This window comes from Vipera berus (assembly GCF_964194415.1).
Source record: "Vipera berus genome assembly, chromosome: 4".
Classification (NCBI taxonomy): Eukaryota; Metazoa; Chordata; class Lepidosauria; order Squamata; family Viperidae; genus Vipera; species Vipera berus.
The window spans coordinates 94,959,375-94,972,338 of NC_138206.1; the positions used below are offsets into that span (position 1 = coordinate 94,959,375).

The window sequence follows — 12,964 nt, forward strand, 5'->3', positions numbered from 1 at the left end:
TGGCATTTTCCTTTTAATTCAAACTAAAATTAACTCAGTGAGGCAGTTTCTGGTGGTGTACTGTATATAGAAAATGGCCATCCCACTGAGAACTTCATGCTTAGCCTCTGACAGTTCACAAACGTAGTGATTTATAACCATTAACTATAAATATTGCAAAGATACCATCTGTTTTAGGTTTATATGCTGTCTTTTTTTTAATAGAAAATTGACATAACAAGATGTCCACAGGCCTAGGTATCTGCTTTAGCACATCAATCAATACCTACAATACATCTCAGTTTTTGCTGAGCACCCAAACAGCTAATCTAACCAAGTTGGAAATGGAAACAACACATCCTTTCAATGTAAAAAACATTGCAAGTTAGGCTGTTCTTCCAGGCTTTGGGTTAGAATGACAGTCGAAAGCCCTTTGTTTTTTGGGTCTGCCTTCTGGTCTACTTTTTTTTCATTGTTAAGTTGCCCAGAGACCCTGTCATGTCAGGTGAAAATAAAATGACTCCATTCAAGATAATGAATACAGTTAGTCCTCGACTTATGACAATTGAGCCCAAAATTTATGTTGCTAAGAGAGAAATTTGTTAAGTGAATTTTGTCCCATTTTAAGACCTTTCTTGCCACATTTGTTAAGTGAAAAACTGAAGTTGTTAAATTAGTAGCATGGTTGTTGAATCTGGCTTCCCCGATGACTTTGCTTATCAAAAAGTTGCAAAAGATGATCACACAACCCCCCCCCCCCCCCGCACTGCAACTATCATAAATATGAACCAGTTGTCAAGCATCCAAATATAAATTACATGACCATCAGGACCAGGCTGCAACTGTCACAAGTGTGAAAACTGGTCATAAGTCACTTTTTTCAGGGCTGTTGTAACTTCCATCACTAAATGAACTGTTGTAAGTCGAGGACTATACCTGTACCTGAATGCATACTTTGGTTATGGGGCAAATGCAGCCATGCATTTTGCCTTTCTCCTATATTATTGTTGTAATTGTTATTATATTTGAAACGAACTAGGGTTTTTCCTGCTTCTAAGTTCCGCTTCGCTCACGGGTTCTGTCCCTATTTGGCAGCGCTCATAAACCTCCCTCGCCGGAACTTGAACGGAGTCGGGTTTTTCCGTAACATATCGTGAGCCGCGAAATCACTCGAGTGTCTTCGTCGTGGCCACCCTTTCCCCCCCCCCCTCCGTTTAGCATATTCCCGCGCACATTCGGCAATTCCCGGAAAGCCCCGTATCATCTCCTCTTCGGACATTTCCGTAGAGGACTGCGGCGCTTTCCCTTTCTTAGATGCGCCGGTGAGGTGCATTGTGGGAGATCGCAGTGGATCCTGGGGCGGAGGAAGGAGGAGAATCCCCCGTCTTAGAGTTGGGCCGCCGCCGCCATCTTGTCTTACTGTCGCCGCCGGGCCTTGGGCCTGCTGTGCGAAGGAGCCCGCGAGGTGGACGTGGTGCACCCGGCGGCCCCGCGTGGGATCCTGGAGGTCCCTTTGGGGCCGCGCTGAGGACCGCCACACCGGCGTTTGCTGAGGCGCTCGGGATGGGCCGCTCCCGCTCGCGGAGTTCGTCCCACTCCAAGCGCGTCAAGAGCTCCAAGCACAACAAGAAGAACCGGAGCCGATCTCGGTCCCGTTCGCGGGAGAAGGAGCGGGCTCGCAAGCGCTCCAAGTCGCGGGAGGGCAAACGGAGTCGCCGGCGGGAGTCCCGCTCCAGGTCCCGCTCCAACACTGCGCCCTCCCGCCGCGAGCGAGATCGCGACCGGGACCGCGCCTCCTCCCCGCCCGACCGCATCGACATCTTCGGCCGGACGGTCAGCAAGCGAAGCAGCCTCGATGAGAAGCAGAAGCGGGAGGAGGAGGAAAAAAAGGCCGAATTCGAGCGGCAGCGGAAAATGTAAGCGGGGCGGAGGCGGGGTGGCTCCTTCTTCGTCGGGATGGACGGGCGGCAATTTCTGAAGGTTTTGCGGGAGGCAGCTGAACGATGCAGAAAGTCAGCATGCACACCCGCTGTTAAACGGTGGGAACTGCTGGATTAGGCCTGGGGTGCTGGCTAGCAAATTTGAAGGCATAGTTGCAACTGCCAAAAAAGGTAAGTGGGGAGGAATGAAAGGAGCCGGTTGGACCTGGTTATTGTTTGGATGGGCGACCACAAGGAGATCAACAAAGCTGTGGATTGGAAGAATGTCTTCCTAGGAGAGAATGTCAAACCATACTTCCATATTACTGCCTGGAAAAAAACCTTGGATCTTATTTGAATACTCATCAGAAACTGAATTCCACTAAAGAATATTGTTACTTTTTTATTACTTCTTGGTACAAGATTATGGAATCATTTAAGAATAAATTAATATCAAAATATCCTCAGGACAATTCTTAGGTATTTTGACCTGTCTTCTCCCTTTTTCTGAGAGCAATAATCAGTTTTCTAACTGCAAGCTTTGCAGTTCCTTTTTTTAAAAACATGATTCTGATACTTTCGTAGTACAGTAAATTTTATTTGGGCACCATGCTAAATGTATTAGGTAAAGAACTGGGGGGAGGGGCCGGAAATAGGCTGGCTATATTCAACAAGAGATAGCATGATCGTTTCAATTTACGTTTTCAATCTGCTATTAAGATTAGCATTATAAAAAGGAAATTTCATTTTCATTTCATTTTATTTCATTTATTTTATTTTATTTGTATACTGCCATAGTCTTGAATACTAACATACATTTTCCCCAGCTCACTCTTTGTTTTTCATAATCAATTTTGATACTTAGGGAAGTGCACTGGTAATTTTTGTAAAATAGCATTTTCTAATTCCTAATAAAACCTGCTGAGCAGCTTCCATGAATACATTCCAGTGTTCTCTTATTGCTAAATAAATAAGTGTAGTCTGAGCTGTTGTGATGAATGCATCTGTTTTTTTAACTTAGTGTAGAAAGGCAAGTTTCCTCTGTGTAAACAGTTATGTTGTTTTAGATTATATTTATAATAATGGTTTGTCAGATTCATTTTGACAGAAGGCCTACAGTCTTGTGATTTGTGTAACGTTGCTGTGGGAAGTGCAACGCTTGCATTAAAATGTCAGTTTCTATCATAACAATGAGAAGTTTGCACCCTGATTCAAACTGAAATGTGGAATGTCACAGGGTTTGAAATGGCCTGTTGATACTAAGTCATTAAAATTTTGAGTATTTAACTAGACATCACTGGTAACAAAAGTTGATAAGCATTTTGATACTGTCAAAATCAGTGTCTGAACATTTGAGATTACAGTCAGTTGGTTAAAACAAGGTTAAATTTCAGAAAGGTTGAAGGAAAGCAATTGATGCTTAAAAGATAGATGGGCAACAACATTACTAGAGTACCTGCTTTGCTTTTTATCAAAATGAATGCAATTCTATTTTTACAAAGTATTATTTAACTGGGTAATCTATAGAGGAGAATATTTGTGCTCAGGGTTCAAATGAGAGTCCTTGGTGCTTTCTGACTTTGGTTGTTTTCTTGCAGATGTTTCATTACCCAAACTAGGTAACATCAGTGCTAGTAGGGAGTGGGATCAAAGAGCACCAGGGTGCCCTATCTGGATATTTAATTTGCTTCATTAAAATCTGAGGAATTTATGCTCCAGTCTAAATTTTGCTTTTATGACATGGTAAAAATTAGGAATATAAATTACATCAGTAAAATATTCCTGTCTATAGCATCTACTATGTGTTCAAAAGAATTTATTCTAATATATAGCAATGTTAACAAAAGACATAAATTGCTGGTCTGGCTTATGATGGGTTGATTGTTTTATTCAAGATTTTTAAAAACATTTTAATTAATGTTTGCATTATATATGCATTTTGTCCAGCTGAATAATTGATAACTACCTTATTGTTTGATAATAATGCTTTGACAACACATTTCACTGCTTGAATGAGTTCTCTGATAAATTGTCATGAAGCACTAGATTTTAAAATTTGAGTTCTATATTATAACCCAGGAGATATAATTTATCTCTGTGAAATCTATTCTTCCATTCCATTATTCTTGCATTAGGCCTCTGAAGACTGCATATTTTTGGTATTATAAAATATCCATCATGCTCTTTTGGCTTTGATAAATTTTAACAATAAATATGCTTATAAATTGTAAGGTGCTTGGTCCATCTAAAGATTTACGCAATTGCATTTGGAAAGGAATGCTTTAAATCTCATATTTCTCCTATAAATATTTTCATTCTAAAATTATTCCCTATTTTTTTCTTATATAAACACTCAACGTTTGCATATTATAGTGTGTAAGCATGATGTATGCAACAGGCTAGAAATGTGTTGTAGAATTTAATTTTCTTGACATTTGAAACTGTATATTTCTGTCCCTGCAGTCGGCAACAAGAAATAGAAGAGAAACTTATTGAAGAAGAGACCGCCAGAAGAGTGGAGGAGCTTGTAGCAAAGCGAGTGGAGGAAGAACTGGAGAAGCGGAAAGATGAAATTGAGCGGGAAGTTCTCCGCAGGGTGGAGGAAGCTAAGCGCATCATGGAAAAACAGTTGCTCGAAGAACTCGAGCGACAGCGACAAGCTGAACTTGCTGCACAAAAGGCCAGAGAGGTAACGCTCGGTCGTTTGGAAAGTAGAGACAGTCCATGGCAAAACTTTCAGTGTTGGGTTGTGCCTCCTGTTACGTTGAGAAGGAGATGGAATACAGCAAATCTAATTCCTTTCTTGTGTAAACTTGCATTGCTGCGAAACCTAATTTCTAACTTATTCAGAGGAGCTAACTGATGCCTCAAACATTCTTCCAAAACCTGTGAAAGGATACTTGAATTTTAATGGAACCGGCCTACTTATTTGAGACTTGTTTGAAACTTTTGCCATGGCTGCAGGATATATCCACAGTTCTTTCTTAACTGGGGGAATGGGTTGAACAATCTGTGACTATGTATCCTTCATTTGTTTTGTTTTATTTAGACTGTAAGAGGCTTTATGCCTTCAGTCAGCAAGAAAAAAAATTAACAGCAGGGTCCATCATTGAGCTGCAATGCCTTATCTTAAAGAAAAGAGTTTTTCTTGTTTTTCCTCTAAGGCAGTCATGCATTCCTCTTGACTACACAGTGGAGTAACTCTGGAACTGTGGTCTCATTTACTTTCACAAAAGCCCTATGCCAAATTCGTGAGATCCATTTTTTTTACCAGTGCTACTAACAACTCCTTCTTTTTCTCTAGACTAGAGAGTTGTAAAAGAGCAGGTTGTCCTTGTCTGAAGTTGAGCTAAACATGTGACTTCTTCTGTCAGCAGCTGGAGCAGAAGCTGAAAATGTCTTTCTGTGAGACAGTAATTTGCTACTGGAGGTTTTAATGCTTGTCAGCACTAATCACTCCAGGATCCCCAAATTTTTAAAGTTCTTTTTAAACTTTCTTAAAAATAGTGCTGAGTTAGACAACACTCTCCCTATTTTCCTGCATTATGATTTGATTAGTTGCTTTTAATCAATTTAGTTGATAATAGGAAAGACCTTTTAATAAGATACTTTTTAATATAATACAATATATTTAAAAAAAATTAAAAATGCATGTGATGGAAATTCATTTTAATTCTACAAATCAAGAGTTTGACTTTACATAAATGCTGAATTATAAAAGATTACAAGTCTTTTTGAAAATCTATAATGGATTTTGGCTGAAATCATGGTCCCTCACCATTCTAAGAGCAGATTAAATAGTCACTGAGTGATCACATTAGGACTTTTACTGTGGAGCATAACCGTGAATTCCTGGAGTGAAGGGTGCAAACCTGTAGCTGGTTACTAGACATAGCAAGAAATATTTCTTCAAATACTTGCTTTGTTCTTATTAAACTATATTTTTGTGCAGACCTCAGGCTGTTTACAAAAACTGCCAAATATAAAATAACCTGAATATTTATTATGTTATTGAAATTACTCTTGCAATCTTTTTGCTTATGAGTTGCATAACAAAGTTTCTTTAAACTTTTATAAAAAGAAACCTAGATTTGATTTCTATATCATACTTTCAATGGATTCCTGAATACCAGTTTAAATGGTATAAGGACAGTTTAATACTGTCTTTAAACTTGTCACACTATAGGATGTTCAGTCCATTTGCCCACAAAGGAAGCCCATAGTTCTACAGAATATGGATTACCATTTGTACTTTTTGCTAACAGTAAATGTATTTTTTCTTATTAATTGTTTGCTTAGGAATGTTTTACATATTTTTTGTTCCTTCTTACCGTAAACATCTGCATTCTTCAGCTCAGCCTTCCTTGTATGTTGTTTCTTTATAAATGGTTGAGCTGCTGATGCAGGCATTGCCAAGCTAACAGTACAAATCATTTTAAAGAGGAAGCTGGCGCGTATGGCAGCCGAGGAGCACACTCTGCAGGACACTGGACAAGACAGTAAATATTCAACTTTTAATGCTGATTAAAGGAGTATAGGTAAAGAATGCGTAGGTATACATAATTGGTGAGACAAACTATTCACTTTATTTATATTTTATATATTACTCTTTTAATTTGGTAAATGCTATCCAGTTTTGTAGTTGTCCTTGTTGATTTGTGTGATATTAAAATGCTAGTAATAATTGGCTAGGATTCTCTGATTATGGAGGGTTTAGTTGTTTGCTGTTTGGATTGGGAGGGATGATTTAAATTTAGAGCTAGAGACCAATTTTAGTGGTTGCACAGTTTGCTGTTTGAAAGACAAAAGGATGGCTATAAAGCTGTCCCTGTTAAGTCAGTGCACAGAAGGAATTTCTAGGAAGACTAGTGCAGATGGCTAAGTGAGTATTTTACTTTTCTAACATCTTACCCTATCCTCCCGTTTAGGAGGAAGAGCGTGCAAAGCGTGAGGAACTTGAACGAATACTAGAAGAGAATAACAGAAAAATTGCAGAAGCACAAGCTAAATTGGTAAGTAAATTTTACTATAATTGAGAGAAAAAGCAGTAAATCCTGGGGGGGGGGGTGTCAAGTAGGATTACTGAACATAAATTACAGGTTAAGATTTGCATATTGTCTCAGATTCTTGGGCCCATAATTTGATTGAAAAATGTATATCTTTTTGTTAGGAGGTAGTCATAATCTTTCTTCTTACTCCCTGAAATCTGGTCTAGAAATGTTGGGGAAGCCAACCACTGTACTGGTAGTCTAAATTTATCACCAGTTACAATGCACCCTTCCCCAGAATATTTTACAACCTAGATTTGCACTTCTGATGGTGTGTCTTCCCCCTGGTTACATGGTTGTATTTTGGATGTTAGGCAACTGGCCCACATTTATGGCTCATGGCCATGATTTAGGACTTTTTTTGCCAGAAACTGACATTTCCAGCAGAAATTGCTCACTGGGGACAACGGGTTCACTTAATGACAGCTAAAACAATGTGATAAAATTGGGTTGGTCATGTGTGCCTTGACTTAATGACTGTCATGCCACACTATAGAAATTCTGAGCTTTGTTACAATCATAAGTCAAGGACCACCTATACCAGGGGTCAGCAACCTGAAACAGTGAAAGAGCCACTCGGAACCGGTTCCCTCACAAAAGGAAAAACTGGGAGGCGCAAAAAATGTTTGCACATGTGCGTACATGCGCGCATGCGCAGAACAGGGTTTGACTGAAGAGTGGAGCCAAGGCGAGATATGCACCTACCTTGCATATTTGAATTGATTGTTTGAACTTTTTTAGTTCCACTTTTTTTTTGGACTGCACATGGCACAGGACTGGGAGCCGCGGGTTGCAGACCTGTAACCTATACAGACGTAAAAGTGGTCAACCTGAGATATTGCCAAGCCCCAAGCTTTCGTATTGACCCCTTAAATCTATAAATGTTATCAAATTGTTAATATAATAACAGAATATTATTAAATATGGGATTTGAGAATGCTTGCATGGTTTTTAAATTTAATATCATTAAATGAAAATGAATTCAAATTTTGTTCTAGTCTCACCCAGTGTTTCTTAAAATCAGAATCTTGTGCAGTGTTTGAAACGCAAAAGATTTTGCAGCTCTGTATTTATGGATATTTTTCGCCACTGTTAGAAAAAAAATTGCCATGGTCAAAACATGACTGCAATATTGGATTCACTTTTCTCCTTCCCTATGGCTTCTTCTTGGAAACCCTATTTCCAGGCTATTTTTTCAGAAGCTGTAAAACCTGAAAGACAATATTGAATAAAGTAATTCTTAACTTTCATGCTAGAATTCTTAAGTCCTAGTCTTTAATTTGGATTGGCAACTGTATCTCAGATCAGATTATACTTGAATCTGTGGGTTGAATTCATAAATTAGGGATATAGGAGAGATTCTCCAATGTACAAATTAATTCTAGATGAATTGGTTAAAGCTGATCTTTTAACATCATTGTGGCCCTACATCATTTTAGATAGCAATCTGTTCCTGGTGATTTTAAGCTTCAAGCATCTTGGGTCAACATTTCTCAGCTACTTTTGATCTTATAGCTCTAAATAGTTTTCCTAACTTTCTATTGAAACTATTTAATCTCTCTCAGCCTCTTTGTTTTGATTCTTGTTTTTATTCTGTGTCCTGTAAATCATCACTTCAAGTATTTTTTTAATGAAATTGTGATAGGAAACAATATGAAAATGGCTTATTTTCTTTCAGTGTTGCATGGATTTACACTGTTTCCCCTAATGCTAAAGAATGGAATAGCTGTCAGCTCTTCTCAACAAAGATATGCTAGTACCATATATGTAATGTTACATAAGGTGTATAAAATGTAATCTAAACTCTGTTGTTTTCTGCTTACAGGCTGAAGAACAATTGAAAATTGTTGAAGAACAAAGAAAAATTCACGAAGAGAGGATGAAATTAGAACAAGAAAGACAACGTCAACAAAAGGAAGAACAAAAAATGATCCTAGGCAAGGGAAAAACTAGGCCAAAACTGTCCTTCTCACTAAAGACTCAGGATTAAATTTCAGCTCCGAACTCTTAATGAAAATTGGGGAAAAAAATCTTTGTATAGTAGCTTCATGTTGAAGTGGTTTTTTTTTAATTTTCTTTGGTTATTTTTTTTCTTTTTGGACATCTGAAAAGTTAGCTTGTTCTAATAGGGGCTGTGCTCTGCATCTCTTATTTTAACGTCTGTTAAGTTAAATCCTTATCAGATCATTGTCTTAAAGAATAAATTTATTCTTATCTGTTTTGATTCTGTGATAGTGGTTTGATGCAGATCAGGTCACTTTATAAATTATGTATGGTCTGATAAGGTTTTTACTACCCGCTGATCTCAGAGATATACTCTGATGCTAACTATTAAAGCTGGTTTTATTTTGCTGACTTTAAAAAAAGTTTGGCAAATATATTGGTAAATTCCCACAGTGTACTGGATCCTCAGTGGTTTGTTATACCAGTGTCTTTTGATACTACTCCACTATTGTGCTTGATGTTCCTGATACAGGTAAGGAAAAAGTTGGTCAGTGTTGCTGGAGATGTGTAAAGGGAATTCAGTATTGTCTCTACTAGAATTGTTTTTATTCCACTGATAAAACTCAACCAGCATTCCCAATTGTGTAAATAAACCAATTTGCTGAATAAAATGAAATCTTAAATTCATGTGTTTTAAGTAAATTTTTTAGTGCATGTATATTTTATGCTAATAAAACTTATTTTCCCCAAATCAGGCACACATTGGAATTAAGTTCACCAACATTTTTCATACCGAGCCAAGATTGCACTACAGGTTGAAATTATTGTCCTGTTAAGTGGCTCTTGCTGGCTTAATGATGGTTTTTACACTGATGGGGTACTTGTTTCAACTGTGGATTTGCTGTCTTTTTGGCAAGGATCTTGATAGATCTTATTTCCTTACATAATAAAATTGTGGACTTGATACTCTACTCAGTTTCAAAACTAATTGCCATGGAGCATTATGGAGTTCTGTTTGAGGACAGCTTTGGTCTAGGTTTCAGATCCCCAGCCTGAACATGATGGGCAAGTAAAACTGGCCACATAGTTTAAAACACGGGTGTCAAACTTGCTGTGTCACGTCACATGCCGTGATGTATCACAACTTTTTTTGCATTGCTGGAGCTGGGGTGGGTGCGGCTTCCGCATGATGCAACCAGCCCATGGGCCGGCAGTTTGACATCCCTGGATTAAAACAATCTATTAAGTGTATTCCATTTTTTATAGTCCTGTAACCCATTAATTCGGCATTGTGTTCCTGAAAATATTCACAAGCACTTTTGGGCATAACTGTTCATTACAGTAATTTTGTAACTTTTTTTGCCAATGTTGTAAGATTAAATAAAGATTAAGTTTGCAAGTAATTGCTAGTCCTTCTAGATGCAACACTTGCAACCTTCTTGTTTTTGGCAGTTCCCTGAATTCTTTTTTACATGTAGGTTGAACCTTGTCATGTACTATTTCTTCTAGAATTGCAGCATCCTTAGTTAATGTTCTTATTCCAGTCTTTAAATCAAAATTATCAACAACAATGGTACCCATTTAGTTTTGTTTTTATGTAACATCAATTGTATCAAGTTTCCAGTATGTGGCACACATTGAGCAGACTCCTGTTTTGCTTGCACAAAGTACGGAATGATAGGTCATGAAGTATACAGTCGAACAATCGGTATCTCTGAGAATGTTTTTAATAAATTAATATTGCTGTGACCATTGTGCTGTTCTTAATTTAATCAGACTAAAATAAAGCAATAATGCCTGGAAGTTTCAGATTATTTCAAAACTCATTAGATTTTTTTAAAATTAATTGGTCTGATGTGGTAACTAGAAGCATTCCTTTGGAAGAGACAGTTTGAAATTATGGCCATCTAAGTGTACTTGGCATTTTCAAATCTCGATCTCGGATATAAGCATACAGCTTATATCAAATAAATTGTTATATCAAATGAATTGGATCCAAGTTTGCTTTTGCCAAGCACAAAGCATTCTCTGAAGTGCAGAGGGGTGGTTTTATCAATCCCCCCCCCATTACATCCGTATGCATCTTGTACATATTCAGAGGATTCTGGAACCTGGATCAAATTTTCACAAGTCAAGGCAATCTCAAAGAAGGAATCAATTAGGAATTAATCATAAACCCTAAGTCAAAAGTCTTTCTGGAAAGCATGATGTGGATTGAAGTATTTTTATTAATTTTGATAGTGTTATCTCATAAAGAGTAATTTTTCATTTGGGAAGTGCACTTTATGCAATAATGTGTCTGAGTTTTTTGCCTGTTTTGCGTTGCTACGACTTAGGCTGTTTTATTTCCCCTAAAAATCCCATCACTAAAAATGAGTGCACTTTATTGTCAAATGTTAGTAAGATCTTGAATGCTCTGGGTTGCGCTTGACCTTGAAGAGAAGAAGGGCTTGGTGTTGTTGATGCCAGCATACAGGCTGTCAAAAAGAAAAATACTGCATACTGTTTATTCTATCTGGGGCCACCTTTCATAAGTGCATTAAAGTTGATGCAAATGGAAAGTTGCTAGTAGATGAAAGTTGCCAGAAAAATATAGCACCAGTTGTGGGTATGCTGATTAGCTTCCAGTAAGGTCTTTGTGCATAGAACTGACCTGGTGCATTCATCCCAGATGGAAATGTGGAAAGTACCACTTGTCATATCAGATCAGGGGCATAATATTTTGGAGGAGGATGTACATGCTATACTTTACCTTGGAGATCTGAATGGTGCCTTCCCTGATGGTATTCAGAAGGACCATTGGAATGGTTCTTCCACAGCCCCCTAATAAATATTTTTTATTTATTTATTTATTTATTTATTATTGGGACTTATATGCCGCCCTATCTCCCGAAGGACCCAGGGCGGCTAACAACAATAACACAATAAATACAGAAGTTAAGATAAAATTAAAATTAAAGGCCCCTGTACAATAAATTAAAATTAAAATAAATTAAAAAGAGTTAAAAAATTAAAAACATAATTAAAATCCCTGTCAGTCCAGGTTAGCCAGGTGGAAAAGGAGTGTTATTAATTGGCTTTTAAAGAGTTGAAATATCGTCACTTAATATAGATGGAGTTAAAATGTAATGTGGAGTTGGTTATAAGATAATTTTATGAGGTGTTTTTTTTAATTCATGGGGTCTTTGTAGTGTTGGCAATACAGAATATGGATATTATAAATAAATGTTAAGTTGTTAAAAAAGGGAGCAAGAACTGGGAATAGTATTAGTAATGAACAAAACTTCACAACAGTGGCTCTCTCTCTCACGTATACACATACACATATAAACATACATTACATACACATACAAATGCTACTGTTGTGAAAGTTTTCCAGTTCTGGCTCCCTTTTTTCAACAAGTATCCATTTTATTTTGCAACTTTTATTTCCTACAACTATGTAGGTTTTAGTTGCAGGAAACGATATTGAACTGATTGGGAATTTAATCACTTCTGCTAATCAGCGCTCGTGTGCCACTCAGCACAAATATTTTAACGGAAACCACCTGTTAGCAATGTCCCAAATAAAATATGTGAAAAATAAATTAATACATCTTGATCAAACTGCAACAAAAAGACATCCCCAATTCTGCCTGTAGTTCCTTAAGATACTCCATAAAAACAGCCTCGCTAAGCCTGCCGAAGTATAACTGGTGTTTCCAGCTATACTGCAAAAGCAGCAGTGAAGAAATGGGGCCAACAGGCTGAGCATGAGGTATATAACGTGCTCAAGTGTGATTCATTCAGAATTACATTTTGTAACTGGCTGTCTAATAAAACCATATCTTTATAGACAAGGAGAAGTTCCATTCTGTGATTAATATTCTTCACTAGGTGTACATAATAGGCATGCTGCTTGCTTCTAAAGCTTTCCTGCTACCAGGAAAGATGGTGTTGATTTAACTTTCAGTTAGATTGCCGAATCTCTGAAACTTAAGTCATTCTGATTCCCATTTTTTATTGCAGATTCACTAAATCTCTTACGTTTTCTTCCACATGCAAGGGACAACTTCAGTTTTGCACTAAAGCAAG

The 12,964-nt window shown here is 37.6% G+C and overlaps 1 protein-coding gene across 3 annotated transcripts; it reads left to right on the forward strand.

Moving 5' to 3' along the window:
- Positions 1-1,317: 1,317 nt before the first annotated feature.
- Positions 1,318-10,639, forward strand: ARGLU1 (arginine and glutamate rich 1). 3 transcript variants are annotated; one of them, XR_014026353.1, is made up of 4 exons: positions 1,318-1,895; positions 4,362-4,587; positions 6,340-6,910; positions 8,772-8,989. XR_014026353.1 is itself a non-coding variant. In XM_081327151.1 (4 exons), exons 1-4 carry the CDS (start codon positions 1,543-1,545, stop codon positions 8,934-8,936), a joined length of 828 nt encoding a protein of 275 aa, XP_081183277.1. In that variant the 5' UTR covers positions 1,331-1,542; the 3' UTR covers positions 8,937-10,639. The 3 variants fall into 3 exon arrangements, 1 of the variants encoding a protein (XP_081183277.1); XM_081327151.1 differs by having other exon boundaries at positions 1,331-1,895; positions 6,827-6,910; positions 8,772-10,639; XR_014026354.1 differs by lacking the exon at positions 8,772-8,989 and having other exon boundaries at positions 1,320-1,895; positions 4,362-6,397; positions 6,827-6,910.
- The last annotated feature ends 2,325 nt before the right edge of the window (positions 10,640-12,964 follow it).

Bases quoted from the DNA above. Each gene is read 5' to 3' on its own strand.
- ARGLU1 (XM_081327151.1), top strand. From the start codon at position 1,543: ATGGGCCGCTCCCGCTCGCGGAGTTCGTCCCACTCCAAGCGCGTCAAG. The intron at 1,896-4,361 runs GTAAGCGGGGCG...CTGTCCCTGCAG, and splicing joins TTCGAGCGGCAGCGGAAAAT to TCGGCAACAAGAAATAGAAG. The intron at 6,911-8,771 runs GTAAGTAAATTT...TTCTGCTTACAG, and splicing joins CAGAAGCACAAGCTAAATTG to GCTGAAGAACAATTGAAAAT.